Here is a 21,507-nt window from a genome sequence, read left to right as displayed (position 1 = left end):
GAAACACAGAAACAAAACAAAACAAAATCACACTCACCTGACCCAAGCTTCTCTCGGCCACTGGCAAAACACACTGGAATGTTTGCGGCGATCAAAACAAGAGGCTCCTGACTGCGGCGGGGGAAGGACTGCGGCGGGGGATGCGACTGCGGCGGGGGAGGCGACTGCGGCGGGGGAGGATACTGCGGCGAGAAATTAGACAGCGGGAAATGTTAGTGCGGGATAAGAAAACACGCTTAAAATTGTTACCACCAATGTTTATATTAAATAACAGTGTGACCCTCAACCTAAAATCCCAATGTAACCCAAAATATACTAACACATAATCTAGCTTTAAGCTTAAACATAGCTAAAAATAAAAAAAATAGACATAATACACTAACACATAAAAATGCAATGTACATACTATTTCCCGCCATTTAATGTACCTAAATATTACAATACATGTAATCAGAGGGCAATAAATATAACGACCAGGGAATTCTGATCAACAGTCTTCTCCTGAGTGTCGTTGAGTAAACTTGAAAAAAATCAGTCGGCGAGAAATATTACTGCGGGAAAAGAAAACACGCTTAAAATTACTACCACCAATGTTTACAATAAATTACAGTGTGACCCTAAACTAAAAAATCCCAAATGTAACCCAAAATATACTAACACATAATCTAGCTTTAAAACTTACAAAATAGCTAAAAACCAAAAATAGACATAATACACTAACACATAAAAATGCAATGTATATACTATTTCCCGCCATTTAATGTACCTAAATATTACAATACATGTAATCAGAGGGCAATAAATATAACGACCAGGGAATTCTGATCAACAGTCTTCTCCTGAGTGTCGTTGAGTAAACTTGAAAAAAACTAAAAACAAAATAAAACATAAACTTATCTGACTCATGTATGATCCAGCAACAACAAAAAAATCCTCCGCTGCGCCTGTAAAATAATAAAAATTAAAATGATTAACATATAACATACCAAACGCACAATAAATAAATTTAAAACATAAACTTAACTAACATAAACGCGATCCAGTACCAAAATGCGGCGCCTGAAAATTAAAAAATAATAAATATTAACACATAAATAAATCTAAACTAAAAGCTACTCACCTGGCTAAAATGATTTCTTGGCCATGGAAAAAAAAGGGAAATCCTTTCTGACTACTGCGATGGAAGAACCTGAAAAAAAGGGAAAAAGAAAATGTGCTCTAAATCAAAATAATTGAGTAATATAAAATCAAAACACAAACGTAACTGCCACATAAGCGATCCAGCCCAACCAATTTCCGGCAGCGCCTGCGGAAAAAATAAACAAAAATTATAACACACATGCGCAACAAATAAATCTAAATTAAAAGCTACTTCCCTGCTTCAAACGGTTCCTCTTGGCCTCCGAAGGGCTATGACTGCTGCGGTGGACGACTCTGCGAAAAATGCAAAAAGGAAAAATTAAAATTAAACGCACTATTAAAAAAAAATAACCCAAAACATTAATACATGCCAATAAAGCGAGTCAGTCCCAGTAAAAACTTCAGCTGCGCCTGCACAATAACAAATCAAAAATTATAACACTTGTGCAATAAATCAATTTAAATTAAAAGCCACTTACCTGCCACAAATGGTATCTTGGCTTCTGACAAGCAAGAAGAAGACTCGCGATGGAAATCTGCAAGAAATAAAATAAATTATAATTAAATGCGCTATAACTAAAATCAAAAACATAAACACATCCGTCAATAAACATCCACTGCGACTATTCCAACTTACCTGTCACAAACGCATTGCGGATCCGGCCAAATTTGACTGCTGAGAGAAACACAGAAACAAAACAAAACAAAATCACACTCACCTGACCCAAGCTTCTCTCGGCCACTGGCAAAACACACTGGAATGTTTGCGGCGATCAAAACAAGAGGCTCCTGACTGCGGCGGGGGAAGGACTGCGGCGGGGGATGCGACTGCGGCGGGGGAGGCGACTGCGGCGGGGGAGGATACTGCGGCGAGAAATTAGACAGCGGGAAATGTTAGTGCGGGATAAGAAAACACGCTTAAAATTGTTACCACCAATGTTTATATTAAATAACAGTGTGACCCTCAACCTAAAATCCCAATGTAACCCAAAATATACTAACACATAATCTAGCTTTAAGCTTAAACATAGCTAAAAATAAAAAAAATAGACATAATACACTAACACATAAAAATGCAATGTACATACTATTTCCCGCCATTTAATGTACCTAAATATTACAATACATGTAATCAGAGGGCAATAAATATAACGACCAGGGAATTCTGATCAACAGTCTTCTCCTGAGTGTCGTTGAGTAAACTTGAAAAAAAAACACACTCACAATAAATAAAATCAAAACAAAACACACTTACCAACCCCAACCACCCTCCGACTGCGGCGATGGAGATTCCATAAGGAAACACGGACGCGTAAACTAAATCAAAATTAAATTAATGCCTGAAATAAAGGGTCCTTGCCATAAACAGCTCTCCCAAATTAAGGGGTCCTTACTGCTCTTGACTCTCCTAAACTGGACCAAGAAATTGTTTGGCGCTCTCACTGGAGGTTTTGCAAACTGCAATTCTCCCAAAAAAGGGGTCCTTACCACAGTTCGCTCTCCCAAACTGAGCTATTATGAACACAAATAAAAATCAAGACACCTGGAATAATTAAGGGTCCTTATCAACCACAGCTCTCCCTCTGGGTCCTTGCTGTAAAGGTCGACTTTCCAAAATGCGAGACTTAAACAGAAACACAAAAAAAATTGCTCACAGCAAAGGGTCCTTGCCAAGTGCAGCTCCCCCAAAAAAGGGGTCCCTTGCAACTGACTCTCCTAAACTGGAGAAATACAATAAACACGACACATGATGCGCGATTAGGGGTCCTTATCAACCACAGCTCCCCATTGGGGATATTGTTACAAAGGCTGACTCTCCAAAAACGCAGAGGACACAATGGACCAAAACAGGACTATTGAAGTAACAGACAATGCACTCACCTGTAATAACTCATACGAATGTGGAACCTGATCTCCACAAGCACCTGATACTGCCCTGAACGCTTCCTGGCCTATAGAGAAAATCCTGCGCTACATGACAGCGGCGAGGGATACCATCCATACAGACGCTCGGCTGCCTCAGCCAACGGACTCCTTACTGTCAGACGAGCCATTGAATCCAACATTGTCTTTTCTAAATCCAGCAAAGGTCGGCCTAGCTGGGTCGATCTTTTCCTGAGTTTCCTGACGACTGCGACAGTGGAGAGGGACAAAGCTACGACTGTGACGGCGGCGATGGATGAACCTGCGATAAATCAAAATAAAAAATAAATAAAAATATTAAAGCTTAACATGCAATAAACAAAATTAAAACATATTCATACAAAACACAAATGCGATCCAGTATCCTCTAAAAATGTACGCTGCACCTGCAAAATAATAAAAATTAAAAAAAAATAACACATACTCAATCAACAAATTTAAATCAATTTAAATAAACACAAACTTATCTGACACAAAGACGATCCAGCTCCAGCAAAAGAGGAAAAAAAAGGGGATCTCTGCTGCGCCTGCAAAATAATAAAAATAAAATATTATAACACTTAATCAACAAATTTAAATTAAATATTACTTACCTACATTAAAGGGTCCTCTGGTTTCTGAAAAATCTGGGTCTTCTGCTACGGACGAACCTGCAAGAAACATAAATAAAATATTATTTCAAACTAAACGCGCATTAAACAAATTTAAAAACACAAATTTACCCGACACAAAAGCGATCCAATACCAGCAAAAGAAATCTCCGCTGCGCCTGCGAAATAATAAAAATAAAAATTATAAACGCATACTAAATTAACAAATTAAATTTAAAAAAACTACTTTCCTGCAATAAAGAGTCCTCCGGTATCCTAAAATCTGTGTCCGCCGCTAAGGACGAACCTGCAAGTAATATAAATAAAATATTATTTTAAACAAAACGCGCATTAAACAAATTTAAAAAACACAAACTTACCCGACACAAAAGCGATCCAATAACAGCATAATAAATCTCCGCTGCGCCTGCGAAACAATAAAAATAAAAATTATAAACACACACTAAAGTAACAAATTTAAATTAAAAAACTACTTACCTGCTATCCAAAAATCCGTGTCTGCAGATACGGACGAACCTGCGATAAATATAAATACAAAATCTTTTAAAGCTAAATGCACTATAAGCAAATTTAAAAACATAAACTTATCTGACACAAAAGCGATCCAGTACCAACAAAGAATAAAAAGAGATCCGCTGCGCCTGCGAAACAATAAAAATTAAAATTATAAACACATACTAAATTAACAAATTAAATTTAAAAACTACTAACCTGCATTAAAGAGTCCTTCGGTATCCTAAAAATCTGTGTCTGCTGCTACGGACGAACCTGCAAGAAATATAAATAAAATATTATTTAAAACTAAACGCGCAATAAACAAATTTAAAATCACAAACTTACCTGACACAAAAAGCGATCCAGTACCAGCAAAAGTAATCTCCGCTGCGCCTGCGAAATAATAAAAATAAAAATTATAAACGCACACTAAATTAACAAATTAAATTTAAAAACTACTTACCTGCATTAAAGAGTCCTCCGGTGTCCTAAAATCTGTGTCTGCTGCTACGGACGAATCTGCAAGAATTATAAATAAAATATTATTTTAAACAAAACGCGCATTAAACAAATTTAAAAAAACACAAACTTACCCGACACAAAAGCGATCCAATACCAGCATAATAAATCTCCGCTGCGCCTGCGAAACAATAAAAATAAAAATTATAAACACACACTAAAGTAACAAATTTAAATTAAAAAACTACTTACCTGCTATCCAAAAATCCGTGTCTGCAGCTACGGATGAACCTGCGATAAATATAAATACAAAATCTTTTAAAGCTAAATGCACTATAAGCAAATTTAAAAACATAAACTTATCTGACACAAAAGCGATCCAGTACCAACAAAGAATAAAAAGAGATCCGCTGCGCCTGCGAAACAATAAAAATTAAAATTATAAACACATACTAAATTAACAAATTAAATTTAAAAACTACTAACCTGCATTAAAGAGTCCTCCGGTATCCTAAAATTTGTGTCTGCTGCTACGGATGAACCTGCAAGAAATATAAATAAATCATTATTCAAAACTAAACGCGCAATAAACAAATTTAAAATCACAAACTTACCCGACACAAAAAGCGATCCAGTACCAGCAAAAGAAATCTCCGCTGCGCCTGCGAAATAATAAAAATAAAAAATCATAAACACACACTAAATTAACAAATTTAAATAAAAACTACTTACCTGTTTTAAAGGGTCCTTTGGTATCCGTAAATCCGAGGCTGCTGCTACGGACGAACCTGCGAGAAATATAAATAAAAAATCTTTTAAAGCAAAATGCGTTATAAACAAATTTAAAAATATAAACTTATCTGACACAAAAAGCCATCCAGTACGTGTAGCTACTATGTACTCGAATACCTCAGGACGCCGACAACTGACGCGAAGGAATCCTATAAGGATCTTGAGACAAGACAGCAGCGAGGGACACTTCCCACACAGACACACAGCTGTCTCAGCCAACAGATTCCTCTCTGGTCCAAGCTAAGACGTCTGTGGCGGGAGATTTACCCATCCTTTCTGGTCCTCCACAGTCCAGTTAGACGTGCCACTAAATCCAGCAACATCCTTACCCAAAGTCAGCTAAGGGCACCCTGGCTGGACGGATCTCTTCCTGTGACTCCAGACGACCGGACTGCGGAGAAAGATGAAGCTACGATTGAGACGGCTGCGAGGGACTAATCTGTGAGAAATAAAAATAAAAAAAAAAAAATCTAATAAACAATAAACAAAACTAAAACATAATCTTACCTGACACAAATGCGATCCAGAAACTGCTAACACTAAAACCAAATGTGCAATAAAAAACAAATTATTTAACCATTAAACTTAACTGACACAACTGCGAATCACCAGCAAAAAAATTCCCACTGCGCCTGCGAAACAATAAAAATAAAAAATATTAACACAGACTCAATCAACAAATATAAATTAAAAACTACTTACCTGAATTGAAGGGTATTGTTGGCATCCAAAACTAACCAAACTCCCGCAGGGCCTGCGTATAAACAAACCAAAATAATACGCAATAAACAAAATCCAAATATAAACACACCTGCCAACACTCAACCGCTGCGACTACAAAAACTTACCTACCACAAACGCATTGCGGATCCGGCCAAAAGTCTACTGAAGAGTGCTGAAAGAGATGCAAACAAAACAAAAAACTCACCTGCCACAATTGTTTTGCTTGCTATCAAATCATCCTGGAGCGATTGCGACGGCGGCTCTTACTAAATGACGGCGGCGGGGGAAGGACTGCGGCGGGGGAACCGACGGCGGCGGGGGAGGAGACCGCGGCGGGGGAGGACACGGCGGCGAGAAATCAGTCGGCGAGAAATATTACTGCGGGAAAAGAAAACACGCTTAAAATTACTACCACCAATGTTTACAATAAATTACAGTGTGACCCTAAACTAAAAAATCCCAAATGTAACCCAAAATATACTAACACATAATCTAGCTTTAAAACTTACAAAATAGCTAAAAACCAAAAATAGACATAATACACTAACACATAAAAATGCAATGTATATACTAGTTCCCGCCATTTAATGTACCTAAATATTACAAACATGTAATCAGAGGCCAATAAATATTACGACCAGGGGATTCTGATCAACAGTCTTCTCCTGAGTGTCGTTGAGTAAACTTGAAAAAAATTATTAACATATACTCAATAAAAAAATCTTAACTTAAAAACTACTTACCTGCTACAAATGGTATTTGGTCTCCGAAAAAACTTTGACTGCTGCGATGGATGAACCTGCAAGATATAAAAATAACAAAATTTAAAAAAAAGCTAAATGCGCTTTAAAAAAATTAAATAATAAACTTATCTGACTCAAATACGATCCAGTACCAGCTAAAAATCTCCGCTGCGCCTGTAAAATAATAAAAATAAACATTATTAACATATACTCAATAAAAAAAATCTTAACTTAAAAACTACTTACCTGCTACAAATGGTATTTGGTCTCCGAAAAAACTTTGACTGCTGCGATGGATGAACCTGCAAGATATAAAATAACAAAATTTAAAAAAAAGCTAAATGCGCTTTAAAAAAATTAAATAATAAACTTATCTGACTCAAATACGATCCAGTACCAGCTAAAAATCTCCGCTGCGCCTGTAAAATAATAAAAATAAACATTATTAACATATACTCAATAAAAAAAATCTTAACTTAAAAACTACTTACCTGCTACAAATGGTATTTGGCCTCCGAAAAAACTTTGACTGCTGCGATGGATGAACCTGCAAGAAATAAATAACAAAATTTAAAAAAAGCTAAATGCGCATTAAAAAAATTAAATAATAAACTTATCTGACTCAAATGCGATCCAGCACCAGCTAAAAATCTCCGCTGCGCCTGTAAAATAACAAAAATAAAAATTATTAACATATACTCAATAAAAAAATCTTAACTTAAAAACTACTTACCTGCTACAAATGGTATTTGGTCTCCGAAAAAACTTTGACTGCTGCGATGGATGAACCTGCAAGATATAAAAATAACAAAATTTAAAAAAAAGCTAAATGCGCTTAAAAAAAATTAAATAATAAACTTATCTGACTCAAATGCGATCCAGTACCAGCTAAAAATCTCCGCTGCGCCTGTAAAATAACAAAAATAAAAATTATTAACATATACTCAATAAAAAAATCTTAACTTAAAAACTACTTACCTGCTACAAATGGTATTTGGTCTCCGAAAAAACTTTGACTGCTGCGATGGATGAACCTGCAAGATATAAAAATAACAAAATTTAAAAAAAAGCTAAATGCGCTTTAAAAAAATTAAATAATAAACTTATCTGACTCAAATACGATCCAGTACCAGCTAAAAATCTCCGCTGCGCCTGTAAAATAATAAAAATAAACATTATTAACATATACTCAATAAAAAAAATCTTAACTTAAAAACTACTTACCTGCTACAAATGGTATTTGGTCTCCGAAAAAACTTTGACTGCTGCGATGGATGAACCTGCAAGATATAAAAATAACAAAATTTAAAAAAAAGCTAAATGCGCTTTAAAAAAATTAAATAATAAACTTATCTGACTCAAATACGATCCAGTACCAGCTAAAAATCTCCGCTGCGCCTGTAAAATAATAAAAATAAACATTATTAACATATACTCAATAAAAAAAATCTTAACTTAAAAACTACTTACCTGCTACAAATGGTATTTGGCCTCCGAAAAAACTTTGACTGCTGCGATGGATGAACCTGCAAGAAATAAAATAACAAAATTAAAAAAAAGCTAAATGCGCATTAAAAAAATTAAATTATAAACTTATCTGACTCAAATGCGATCCAGTACCAGCTAAAAATCTCCGCTGCGCCTGTAAAATAATAAAAATAAAAATTATTAACATACACTCAATAAAAAAAAAAAATCTTAACTTAAAAACTACTTACCTGCTACAAATGGTATTTGGCCTCCGAAAAAACTTTGACTGCTGCGATGGATGAACCTGAAAGAAATAAAAACAACAAAACTTAAAAAAAAAAAAAGCTAAATGCGCATTAAAAAAATTTTTTTAATTATAAACTTATCTGACACAAATGCGATCCAGTACCAGCAAAAAATTTTCCGATGCGCCCTGTAAATATTTCTGCTGCGCCTGCAATATAATAATAACAAATTTATAACACTTGTGCAATAAATCAATTTAATTTAAAAGCCACTTACCTGCCTCAAATGGTATCTTGGCTTCCGACAAACAAGACCTGCAAGAAATAAAAATAAAAAAAAATAAATAAAAATAAAAATTAAAGGCGTAATAATCAAAATCAAAAACATAAACACATCTACCAACAAATCCGCTGCGCCTACACTATCTACCAGTCGCAAACGCATTGCGGATCCGGCCAAAAAAAAAAAAAAAAAAAAAACTATTGACAGAGACTGCTGAGAGATATTCAACACAGAAACAAAACAAAAACAAAACCACACTCACCTGTATCAACTATTTTCGGCTGCCAACAAATCACACTGAAACGTTTGCGGCGACTAAGTAGCGGCTACTGACTGCGGCGGGGGAAGGACTGCGGCGGGGGATGCGACTGCGGCGGGGGAACCGACTGCGGCGGGGGAGGATACTGCGGCGAGAAAATAGACGGCGGGAAATGTTACTGCGGGAAAAGAAAACACGCTTAAAATTTCTATTACCACCAATGTTTATATTTAATAACAGTGTGACCCTCAACTGAGATCCCAATGTAACCCAAAATATACTAACACATAATCTAGCTTTAAGCTTAAACATAGCTAAAAAAAAAAAAAAAAAATAGACATAATACACTAACACATAAAAATGCAATGTACATACTATTTCCCGCCAATTAATGTACCTAAATATTACAATACATGTAATCAGAGGGCAATAAATATAACGACCAGGGAATTCTGATCAACAGTCTTCTCCTGAGTGTCGTTGAGTAAACTTGAAAAAAAAAAATGGCCGCCGCTACTAAAGCCTTAAGCCCCACTGCCGAGATTGAGGAAAATACGAGCAAGCTATTAAAAGTACTGACCCCACCTGGATTACAAGGTGAGTGCGTAATCTCACTACTTTCAAACTCTGGAAGCGGTTTTTCCTCCGCTTTTGGCATGGGCCCCATTAAGTCGGATGACAGCGAAAGCCTCACGGCACTTGAGACGCTTTTAAAACCTAAAAAATTGACAATTGGGAACAATTACGCCCCTCGATCAGATCAGTTAAAGACCGAAACAAATGTTAATTGTAAAAATCCCTATACCATAGCCAATAAAGTTGTTCCTAAACTACCCACCAATACATCTAGCCATTTATCCCACACACAAGTAGCGGCTTCAACTTCAGTGGCTTCAAAACCTTCTGTTAAAGACACTAACATACTGACAAAAACCAATATGGCAGCACAACTTAATTGCAAAAGCAATGAAAATAAATCAGATGACGCGTGTTCTGCCAGAAGAAGTTTGCTATCCACAATAATGCACATTTCACCTACGCCACCTGACCCCTTGGACACCACAGATGCCCAAGACAACCAAAATTTTGACATGGTGAAAAATTGGATCCACAATCTTACCTCTCCGACCAGCAAGGCATTCCGCCCGTTGCGGACTCCTGGAAAACGACGCTGCAGTGAAACAACGGATTCTGATGACGAACTGCTCCGCCTGCCAAACTCCCTGTCTGCTGCACCAGACTCCAAGCCAACAGTAACTCCTGGAAAAAAAAGACGTGTTGAATTGGAAAACACGGACAACGGCCCTCTCTTCTTCCCATGGTCGCCAATTATGCCGTACAAATTTACTAGTACGGTAGCACAGCAAATATCCCTAGAGGCTCATCAAAACAAACTTGCTGGCCAGCGTCAAGGGCCTCCTAATCCTGTTGGAATCCCTTCTGGCCATCACAAACAGGTACAAGAAGCCAAGCCAAATCAGTCTCCAAACAAGCTTGCTGGAGTTGCTTGCGCTGCTGGTGCTGCTCGCGCTGTTGGTACTTCTCTCGCCGTTGATGCTTCTCGCGCAGATCCTGCTGGCATTGTTGGCGCTGCTCGTTCGACTCAAGCTGTTCGTTCTGTTGATACTGCTGGCACTGCTGTTTCTACTGGCCTTAAAGGAAACCTCTCCAAACAGGATCAACCAACTCGAGAGCTGCTCCCAGACCAACATCCATGGCAACAGGTCCCGGTCAGTCGAAGGATCCCGTCAATTCATCTACCTCAGATAAAGGATATACAGATCCTGTTGGAAATCATCAAGAACTCTGCTGGAGAAGAAAAATACTCGACCAAGAGTACACCAGGAAGTGGAGTGCGAATTAACTGTATTGATATGGAAACCTATAATGTAATTAAAAAGAAATTAATAGACAGCAATACTCTTATGTACACCCATCAGAAAAAATCAGAACGAGGGTTCAGGGCCGTTATTCGGCATCTACACCACTCAACGCCTTATCAGTGGGTAGCAGCCGAATTGGAAAAGCAAGGGTTTACTGTTAGATACGTTAGGGTCATGCGTCACCGATTCAATGGTAATCCTATGAACATTTTTGAAATTGAGGTACAGGTAAACTCCGATGGCAAGCACTTGGGTATTCTCAAGATAAAAAAGCTTGGCAGTCAGTCAGTAGATGTAGAGAGAATGAACAAGCCACGTGAACCAGTTATGTGCCACCGCTGCCAAGCATATGGGCATACAAAAAGTTACTGCCAGCTACCTTATAAATGCATGAAGTGTGCCGAGAAACATTCAACTACAGCTTGCTTAAAACCTAGGAATGTTGCTCCAAAATGCGCAAATTGTGGTGGTAAACATGTTAGCTGTTACAAGGGGTGTGAGGCATTTAAAGCGGCGCGTAGTAGGCTTAGAAACAACCAAGCTAGTAGGGGGGAAAAACCGACAGCTCTTAACGTTGATCAGCCCAAAAAAAATATTAAACATCTCTGGTTGCCCACATCAGCAAATGATGCCGAATTATCCTACAGCCAAGTTGTTCGTGGATGGAACCCGGCCGAGGCTCACATAAAAAGGCTTCAAAATAGGATTTATGATGAACAACAATTGAACTCCACCCCTCAACAGCGGAATCCGTTTAAATCTAGCCCTTCTATTGGCACGGTGAAGACCAATAAACAGGCGCGTACCCGGAAGACTGGAAAGTTCCCTGGTACTACACATCGGGTCAAGATTGCAGCGCGGAAGATGCACAAGTCTCAACATTTAAAGCGTGGATCCAGCGGCGTTGGTATTCGAGAGGGCTCATCTGCGAAGAATCCTCAGGAGCGCTTTAACGAAGATGCACGGGGAGCAGCTAGTACATCGCGTGCTGGGAACCCAGCTGAAAGGCATCTGAAGGCTCTGCAGCGACGACTTCAAGAGGAGCAAAATCCGAGTATCTCCCAACAACATAATTCTTCATATAACAGCCAGCCAATCAACAAAGCTAATGAGCAATATGCGTTTGCCATCCGAATGGAGAAGAAAATGGACAGCCTATTGGACTTGTTAATGCAATTTATTAACCTGCAAAAAGGGAATCAAATTTCTACTTTATCAAAAGTTTACTCTCAAAACTTACCTGTTAAGTCTCTAGCGCATGATGCGGTCGCTCTGCAAAGGGAGATGGAAATTGACTGCTCCTCGGCCAAGGTGTCGATAAACTGAAATTAAAAATAACTGCTGTTCAATAAATATTCCAATCCATTATTTTATGTTATTTTTATGTCTTACAATACTAGGCAAAATTCATCCAACATTTCTGTTAACCAGCATCGTTTAAATACATCGCATGCTCCTGTTGCTTTTAATAATACCCAACTCAAAATTGCGTTTTGGAATGCATGCGGCATAAGAAATAAAATGGCAGAGTTAGAAATTTACATGAAAAATAATTCTATACACATAATGATGGTTATGGAATTGAAAATTAACCCTTCTGTAAATATTCTACAAATTCCTGGCTACCACAAGTATTTTGCTACTAACCCAAAGTCACGCAGGAAAGGTGGAGTAGTTATTTTTGTCCGAGAAAACATTAGACATGCTGCTCTTGAGCCCATAAATTTAGAATGCCTTCAATGCGCTCCAATTGTTCTTCTACCAGAAAATAACAACAAGAAGGATATGATAATAGTGGCTCCTGTCTACTGCCCACCTTCTATTGAATGGTCCACCTCACATTTCCAGAGATTATTCAAGCATTTTGACAGTATAATCGGTCAAAATACAAAAATTATTTTGGCGGGTGACTGGAATTCTAAGCATATGTGGTGGGGCAATGTCAGATCATGTAAAAGGGGTCGTGTACTGCTGGAAGCCATCCACTCTCAGAACCGGTACAATATCTTGGCCACTGGCGGGGCCACACACTTTCCGTTTGATACAAAGAAGAGACCTTCTGCGCTTGATTTTGCCATTTATGCTGGACTCAAATATAATTCTTTAAAAATAAAGACCTCAACAGAACTTGCCTCTGATCACCTGCCTGTTCTGATAGAATTATTGCTAGACAATACTTTTCATTTAAATAACAAAAACACAAGGATAATAACTAAAGCCACAAATCTAGCCAAATTTAAGGAATTACTGGAGCAAAAAATCTTGTTAAATACTGAAATTAACTCTGGACTTGATATTGAGGATGCTGTAGATATTTTTCTAAGAAACATCCAACAAGCTGCCACTGAAGCCACTTCGAGGACAATTTTTCACCCTAGATCAAATACACAAATTAGGAATCAAGGCAGTCACTACGATTACACTCTGGATGAAGCTACCAGGGAACTGCTCGAGGAAAAACAGCGCCTTAAACTTGCCTTTAAGAATTTTAGAACTGCCGATTTGGCTAAACAATATAAAGCAGCGCAAAACAAGCTGAGGAAGGCCCTTAAAAAACTCAAATCCAATAACATCAACAAGCGGCTAGAGAGTATTGAAATAAATGACAGATATAAATTAAAGAAACTCTGGAAAATCACAAATACTCTCAAGAAACAGCCTCAGCCAAATTTTCCCATAAAAATTCATCTAAACACGGAAGCAAGTAAAAATAACTCGCAGATAAATTGGACCAAAACCATTTCGGAAAAAGCAGAAGAGTTTGTCAAACACCTTGAGAATAGATTTAGCCCGAAGCTATTAAATACTTGCCTTCAGAGAAGTCTAATCCAAGCTGATTTTGAAACCCGCCTTAACGAAAGTTCTGAAGCTGCTCTAAGACCTGTCACTTTTCTAGAGCTAAAGCTTGAAATAGAATCGCTCGATTTAAATAAGGCACCGGGAAGCGACAAAATTGACAACAAGTTAATCAAACAACTTCCAAAAAAAGCGTTGCTTTATTTGGTTCTCATCTATAACTCTATCTTAAGACTTGGACACTATCCTGCGCAATGGAAACATGCTACTATCTCGTTAATTCTGAAGCCCGGAAAAGACAGTTCAGAGGTATCTTCGTATAGACCGATAAGTCTTCTTTCTGGGCTCTCAAAGATATTCGAGAAAATGCTGTTGAAACGCCTATTCGAATTTCCTTTGTTTTCGAAAGCTATTCCATGTCATCAATTCGGTTTCCGTCGAGAACACGCCACTGAGCAGCAGCTGGCACGCGTCACGCAATTCATATTAAATGCTTATGAAAATCACGAATCATGCTCAGCTGTCTTCATTGATATTACTGAAGCTTTCGATAAAGTCTGGCATGCTGGCCTTCTGAATAAACTTGTCAAAATAGTACCCTTGAAAATGTTTAGAATATTGGAAAATTACCTTAGTAACAGAACCTTTGAAGTCAACTCTACAGATGGATCTAAATCTCGCGTAGGAAAAATAAACGCTGGAGTGCCTCAGGGCAGCAATCTTGGTCCTGTGCTTTACTCAATTTATTCATCAGATATGCCAACTCCGGAGACCATACAAAAACCATCATCTTCTAGTTTTCCTGTTCCTAGAGTTCAAGACATGATGCTGGCGACTTACGCTGATGATACCATTATCCTGAGCAAAAGTGACAACCCAATTACTGCCATGAGAAAAAACGAAGATTACCTAAAACACTTCTCTGACTGGGCAGAAAAATGGGCCATTACAGTTAACAGAGCTAAAACTGGTCATGTCATGTTTACCTTAAAAAACCTAAAACGAATTAAGGAACAATTTCGTTTTAAAGGCCCTATAACCCCGAAAATAAATGGGCAAGCCATTCCTACGAGTACTAAGCAAACCTATCTTGGTGTTATATTGGATAGCAAACTTAACTTGACTTCGCATGTTAATCTTCTGCGCAACAAAATCAGAACCACAGCTAAGAAACTTGATTGGATAATGGGCAAAAATAGCCGTCTGCAAAACGACTGTAAGATGGTTTTACTCAAACAACTTATCACGCCAATATGGCAATATTCCATTGCGGTATGGGGATCTCTCGTTTCAGAGTCGCAAATCAATCGTATCCAGACAGCTCAAAATAAGGTTATCAGGAACTCACTTAAGGCAACCAGATATACAAGAAATGACACGATAAGGAACTCCTACAACATAAAAACTGTGGATGATATCTACGAACAGGCGAGCGAAAGATTTGCAAGATCACTTTCAATACACCAGAATCCAGCGGTACGGCGTATACTGGAGGAGCCGTACATCCCACAAAGACTTTTGCTTAAAAGGCAACGATATTTGAAACAACTAAACCGCCATTTTTCTCCACTTCGAGACGGCCTACAACCTTTGTGGGAACCGCCACTGCCTATAATTCCGGAGAGCTCCAGCATCAATGATTTTGCAACGAGTGAACAAAAAAATATTAATTATTTTTTGAGGCAATATATCCGCCATGGACTTCCAACTTTATTAAGACTAGAGGACGAGGAACGGGAAAAAAAAGAAATTGCTGAAAGGGAGCGGTTGGCAGCAGCTGAGAAGATGAAACCCACACCTGTACCCAGCAGACTTTGTGAGGAAACTATTAATCACCTGAAGAGGGCTCATGCACATGGAACTCGTACCCGTAATTTTATTGCTCAAAGGATCAGAGGTCAACACATAACAATACAAAGACTCATAATTCCTGACTTTGAGGGAGACGAGGAACATCAAAAACTGCTCGAAGCTGCTGAAAGGGATCATCCACCGTCACTTAAAGGTATCCTAAAGGTACACACAGTCGCTCAGTCGACCTCCAATAAATCAGGGGTCAAAAAAGGAGAGGGGGCCCGTATACATACTCAGGACACGCTCCCTGCCACCTCAACTGAGCCTGTTTCTCAGGAGAACCAGTTGACTGCTAACATTGAGCAACTACGTCAAAGATTACACCTACTTGTTGACAATGAACCGACAGACGAACGCGGAATCCAGACTCAGAGTGTAGTAGAAGGCAGAGAAATAAGGGGCGCTCACCATAGTACGACAAATCCCCGCAAATCGCTCATGTCCTTCCTGCTATACTTTCAATATTCACAGAGAATGGAACCTGTGCCAGAGCCACCAGCTTCAATTCAACGGGCAATCTGTGACCTGTGTGGAAAGCAGCACATTGTGTCTCGTCGCCGAGCAGGAGTCCTCCAGGTCACTGCAACATGCATAAGCTGTTCTGGGCGATCGTCAGTGCGCTGAACGGCACGGATGTTTTCCTGCTGTTATTGACCTGTGATGTACGGAGGACAAATTGTAATTTTTATTTTTGTAAATACAAATTTAATAATTTAATAATGATACTGGATACAAACGGGCGAACCGCATGCGAGAGGCGAGGCGCTTCGTTGGCTGTTGCATGGGGCAGCTGTTTGGAGTCGATTGCTGGATGGCTGCACGCGGCTGCTGCTCCTGAGCTTGGCTGCAGCTTGAGGGAAAGAAGAAATGGAAACGGAAGGCCTGCAATTAGCCGCCCGCTCCGGATGCTGGCTTCCGGGTGGCCTCACCAGCCCGATCTTGCTGCGGCTTGTATGCCTCTTCACGTGACTGCAGCCGACCTGCCTGCCGCTCCGGTCCTGCAACTCCTCCAACGCAAGGCGGCGCTGAACCGCCGGATCATGTACTGCCACTACTCGCCGCGACTGATGCTAGTATGCTGGCCTTTGCACAGGGCGGCGCTGAACTGGGTCGCATACGAAGAGCGAGGCGCTTCGATGACTGCTGCTTGGGGCTGCTGATTGGCGTCGGCTGCTATTCCTAAATTTGGCTGCTACTTGGAGGACGCAGTGCCTGCAGTTTGCGGCCTGCTCCGGGTGGCTTCACCGCCTGCTTCTGCTGCAGTTTGTTCGCAGCGTGGTGTGACTGCCGCTTTGCGGCCAATGCCTGATGCTGCTATTCCATGGCTGTCGGCTCCCATGCTTCCGTCGGCTGCTTAATTGTCTTCATTACACAGTCAAAAACACATGCTAGACGAATATAAAAGATAAATTAATATTATTATTCTTTTCTATGCAATTATATTAATTTCTACTGCCTGCGCCGGCTGCTTCTGGTGCGGCCTCGGGCGACCGCCACTTGACAGCTGATTCGACCTCTGGTGTCCGGGGCCACACGTCTGCTGCGATGACGGACCTGTTCCAATTAGATGCTTCGTCGTTGGAGGTGGACTGCTTCTCCGCATACTGTGCGGCAGCTCTGCTGTCATAATTCCTGAAAGGACAACTACTCCTGGTCCTGGCGGCTAATTCCTGTGGACTGGCGGCGGGAACTCCAGCGCCGACCGCCCTGTTGGCGGATTCTCGGCGCCCAGCACTTGAGTTGCTGCTCCAGCCAGGGATCACAGCGTCCACTGGGTCAATACGGTGGCTGCCCTGTTCCTGTTGCCGCTTGAAGATGACTGGTCCTGGCGGCTGGCTCCTGTGGATTGGCGGCGAGAGGCCTTCAGCGCCAATGCTCGAGTGGCTGCTCCAGCCTGAGATGACTGCGTCCGGTGAGATGGCTGCCCTCCTCCTGGTGCCTGACTGAAGATGCCTGTTTCGAGATGGTGCCTGATTCGGTCGCATCCGTTGAAGCTGTTGCCATGGTTGCTGAAAAAAAAAAAAAAAGGGGAAAGAAAGGGAATGATATTATATTGTTATTGTGTTGTATTCTTAACTTTACTTAACATTTGTTTAGGTAAGCGCCAAGCTGTGTCTTGGTGCTGCCAATTTGTTTTTTTGTTAACATGCTTTCCTATTACTCTGTTAAATAACGCCATGTTATATTTAAGGAAGTTGCCGTATGGTAATAAGTTGAATAAAAATGTTGACGCTCTGTTAGCTTTGCAGTGCCGTCTAATGATCTATTAAAAAAAATGCGCAAAATTTGATGAAAATAATAAATTTTAAGCGATTTTACCATATTGGTCCTAAAAAGCTATCCGATTGGCACGCTTTTTCACTCTGATAATGGCTAGCATTAAAAATACGATTTGGAAAGATTCAGGTCAACAGCTTATACACTGCGCGGAATTTACGGAAAAAAATGAATATGAACGCGTTTTGCCCTACTGCTCATATGGTGTATTTATAAGATATACACTTCCGATTGGAACGATATTTCACCTTAATTATGATATGAATTAAAAAATGCGATTTGAAGAGATTCAGGTCAACAAATTTTAAGCGATTTTACCACATTGTTCCTATAGGAGACATCCGATTGGCAAATTTTTCACCCTGAAAAATACGATTTAAAGAGATTCATGTCAACAGCTTATAAAACGCGCAAAATTTGCGGAAAAAAATTAAATTTTAAGCGATTTTACCATATTGCTCCTGACTGAAGATGCCTGTTTCGAGATGGTGCCTGATTCGGTCGCATCCGTTGAAGCTGTTGCCATGGTTGCTGAAAAAAAAAAAAAAGGGGAAAGAAAGGGAATGATATTATATTGTTATTGTGTTGTATTCTTAACTTTACTTAACATTTGTTTAGGTAAGCGCCAAGCTGTGTCTTGGTGCTGCCAATTGGTTTTTTTGTTAACATGCTTTCCTATTACTCTGTTAAATAACGCCATGTTATATTTAAGGCAGTTGCCGTATGGTAATAAGTTGAATAAAAATGTTGACGCTCTGTTAGCTTTGCAGTGCCGTCTAATGATCTATTAAAAAAATGCGCAAAATTTGATAAAATTAAAATTTTAAGCGATTTTACCATATTGCTCCTAAAAAGCTATCCGATTGGCACGCTTTTTCACTCTGATAATGGTTAGCATTAAAAATACGATTTGGAAAGATTCAGGTCAACAGCTTATACACTGCGCGGAATTTACGGAAAAAAATGAATATGAACGCATTTTGCCCTACTGCTCATATGGTGTATTTATAAGATATACACTTCCGATTGGAACGATATTTCACCTTAATTATGATATGAATTAAAAAATGCGATTTGAAGAGATTCAGGTCAACAAATTTTAAGCGATTTTACCACATTGTTCCTATAGGAGACATCCGATTGGCAAATTTTTCACCCTGAAAAATACGATTTAAAGAGAATCATGTCAACAGCTTATAAAACGCGCAAAATTTGCGGAAAAAATTAAATTTTAAGCGATTTTACCATATTGCTCCTATAAGAGCTATCTGATTGGCAAACTTTTTCAAATGGTATGCATTAAAAAATACGATTTGAAGATATTCAGGTCAACAACTTATATAATGCGCAAAACTTGCTGAAAAAAATAAATTTTAAGCGATTTTACCATATTGCTCCTATAGGAGCTATCCGATTGGCAAACTTTTTCAACCAGATCACGGTATGCATTAAAATATACGATTTGGAAAGATTCAGGTCAACAGCTTATACACTGCCCGAAAGTTTGCTGAAAAAATTTAATTTGAACGCATTTTGCCCGTTTGCTCATATGGGGAATTTATAAGATATACACTTCCGATTGGCACGATATTTCACCCTAACTATGATATAAATTAAAAAATACGATTTGAAGATATTCTGGTCAACAGCTTATATAATGCGCAAAATTTGCTGAAAATAATAAATTTTAAGCGATTTTACCATATTGCTCCTAAAAAGCTATCCGATTGGCACGCTTTTTCACCCTGATAATGGTAAGCATTAAAAAATACGATTTGGAAAGATTCAGGTCAACAGCTTATACACTGCTCGGAATTTGCGGAAAAAATTGAATATGAACGCATTTTGCCCTACTGCTCATATGGGGTATTTATAAGATATACACTTCCTAATGGCACGATATTTTACCTTAATTATGATATGAATTTAAAAATACAGCTTATAAAATGCGCAAAATTTGGCGGAAAAAAATAAATTTTAAGCGATTTTACCATATTGCTCCTATAGGAGCTATCCGATTGGCAAACTTTTTCAAATGGTATGCATTAAAAAATAGTATGCATTAAAAAATACGATGTGAAGATATTCAGGTCAACAGCTAATATAATGCGCAAAACTTGCTGAAAAAAAAACAAATTTTAAGCGATATAAATTAATAAATACGATTTTAACAGCTTATATAATGCGCAAAATTTGATGAAAAAATTAAATTTTAAGCGATTTTACCATATTGCTCCTATAAGAGCTATCTGATTGGCAAACCTTTTCAAATGGTATGCATTAAAAATACGATTTGAAGATATTCAGGTCAACAACTTATATAATGCGCAAAACTTGCTGAAAAAAATAAATTTTAAGCGATTTTACCATATTGCTCCTATAGGAGCTATCCGATTGGCAAACTTTTTCAACCAGATCACGGTATGCATTAAAATATACGATTTGGAAAGATTCAGGTCAACAGCTTATACACTGCCCGAAAGTTTGCTGAAAAAATTTAATTTGAACGCATTTTGCCCGTTTGCTCATATGGGGAATTTATAAGATATACACTTCCGATTGGCACGATATTTCACCCTAACTATGATATAAATTAAAAAATACGATTTGAAGATATTCTGGTCAACAGCTTATATAATGCGCAAAATTTGCTGAAAATAATAAATTTTAAGCGATTTTACCATATTGCTCCTAAAAAGCTATCCGATTGGCACGCTTTTTCACTCTGATAATGGTAAGCATTAAAAATACGATTTGGAAAGATTCAGGTCAACAGCTTATACACTGCGCGGAATTTACGGAAAAAAATGAATATGAACGCGTTTTGCCCTACTGCTCATATGGTGTATTTATAAGATATACACTTCCGATTGGAACGATATTTCACCTTAATTATGATATGAATTAAAAAATGCGATTTGAAGAGATTCAGGTCAACAAATTTTAAGCGATTTTACCACATTGTTCCTATAGGAGACATCCGATTGGCAAATTTTTCACCCTGAAAAATACGATTTAAAGAGATTCATGTCAACAGCTTATAAAACGCGCAAAATTTGCGGAAAAAAATTAAATTTTAAGCGATTTTACCATATTGCTCCTGACTGAAGATGCCTGTTTCGAGATGGTGCCTGATTCGGTCGCATCCGTTGAAGCTGTTGCCATGGTTGCTGAAAAAAAAAAAAAAGGGGAAAGAAAGGGAATGATATTATATTGTTATTGTGTTGTATTCTTAACTTTACTTAACATTTGTTTAGGTAAGCGCCAAGCTGTGTCTTGGTGCTGCCAATTGGTTTTTTTGTTAACATGCTTTCCTATTACTCTGTTAAATAACGCCATGTTATATTTAAGGCAGTTGCCGTATGGTAATAAGTTGAATAAAAATGTTGACGCTCTGTTAGCTTTGCAGTGCCGTCTAATGATCTATTAAAAAAAATGCGCAAAATTTGATAAAATTAAAAATTTTAAGCGATTTTACCATATTGCTCCTAAAAAGCTATCCGATTGGCACGCTTTTTCACTCTGATAATGGTTAGCATTAAAAATACGATTTG

General features: G+C 38.5%; 2 protein-coding genes and 1 long non-coding RNA gene across 6 annotated transcripts; all 3 read right to left on the bottom strand.

Moving 5' to 3' along the window:
- Positions 1–741: 741 nt before the first annotated feature.
- On the bottom strand, positions 742–3,206 carry LOC128266053 (uncharacterized). The gene is made up of 7 exons (XM_053002325.1): positions 3,180–3,206; positions 3,022–3,111; positions 1,860–2,004; positions 1,620–1,676; positions 1,512–1,551; positions 1,121–1,434; positions 742–1,059 (listed from the first exon to the last, which is right to left on the bottom strand). Coding segments are annotated over exons 1-6 (360 nt in total). The 3' UTR covers positions 742–1,059; positions 1,121–1,433.
- Positions 3,207–5,181: 1,975 nt separating this feature from the next.
- Positions 5,182–6,688, bottom strand: LOC128266050 (uncharacterized). Of its 2 annotated transcripts, XR_008269009.1 has the most exons (4): positions 6,349–6,688; positions 6,123–6,174; positions 6,030–6,052; positions 5,182–5,959 (listed from the first exon to the last, which is right to left on the bottom strand). It is a non-coding gene; the product is annotated as an uncharacterized LOC128266050 (long non-coding RNA). The 2 variants fall into 2 exon arrangements; XR_008269008.1 differs by having other exon boundaries at positions 5,182–6,052.
- A 10,236-nt stretch (positions 6,689–16,924) lies between these two features.
- On the bottom strand, positions 16,925–17,941 carry LOC128266048 (uncharacterized). 3 transcript variants are annotated; one of them, XM_053002321.1, is made up of 3 exons: positions 17,759–17,941; positions 17,130–17,685; positions 16,927–17,064 (listed from the first exon to the last, which is right to left on the bottom strand). In XM_053002321.1, the coding sequence occupies exons 2-3, from the start codon at positions 17,659–17,661 to the stop codon at positions 16,991–16,993; spliced, it is 606 nt and encodes a 201-aa protein (XP_052858281.1). In that variant the 5' UTR covers positions 17,662–17,685; positions 17,759–17,941; the 3' UTR covers positions 16,927–16,990. The 3 variants fall into 3 exon arrangements, with proteins under 3 accessions (XP_052858283.1, XP_052858281.1, XP_052858282.1); XM_053002322.1 differs by having other exon boundaries at positions 17,764–17,941; XM_053002323.1 differs by having other exon boundaries at positions 16,925–17,064; positions 17,133–17,941.
- Positions 17,942–21,507: the final 3,566 nt, after the last annotated feature.

This window comes from Drosophila gunungcola, unplaced genomic scaffold (assembly GCF_025200985.1).
Source record: "Drosophila gunungcola strain Sukarami unplaced genomic scaffold, Dgunungcola_SK_2 000248F, whole genome shotgun sequence".
NCBI lineage: Eukaryota > Metazoa > Arthropoda > Insecta > Diptera > Drosophilidae > Drosophila > Drosophila gunungcola.
The sequence above is the reverse complement of the archived record's forward strand: the minus strand, read 5'-3'. Positions and strand labels throughout refer to the sequence as shown.

Bases quoted from the DNA above. Each gene is read 5' to 3' on its own strand.
- LOC128266053 (XM_053002325.1), bottom strand. From the start codon at position 3,206: ATGTTGGATTCAATGGCTCGTCTGACA. The intron at 3,112-3,179 runs GTAAGGAGTCCG...GCTGTCATGTAG, and splicing joins ATTCAATGGCTCGTCTGACA to CGCAGGATTTTCTCTATAGG. The intron at 1,552-1,619 runs GTAAGTGGCTTT...GTTATTGTGCAG, and splicing joins CAAGATACCATTTGTGGCAG to GCGCAGCTGAAGTTTTTACT.
- LOC128266048 (XM_053002321.1), bottom strand. From the start codon at position 17,661: ATGCGACCGAATCAGGCACCATCTCGAAACAGGCATCTTCAGTCAGGC. The intron at 17,065-17,129 runs GTAGAAATTAAT...ATATTCGTCTAG, and splicing joins AGAAGCAGCCGGCGCAGGCA to CATGTGTTTTTGACTGTGTA.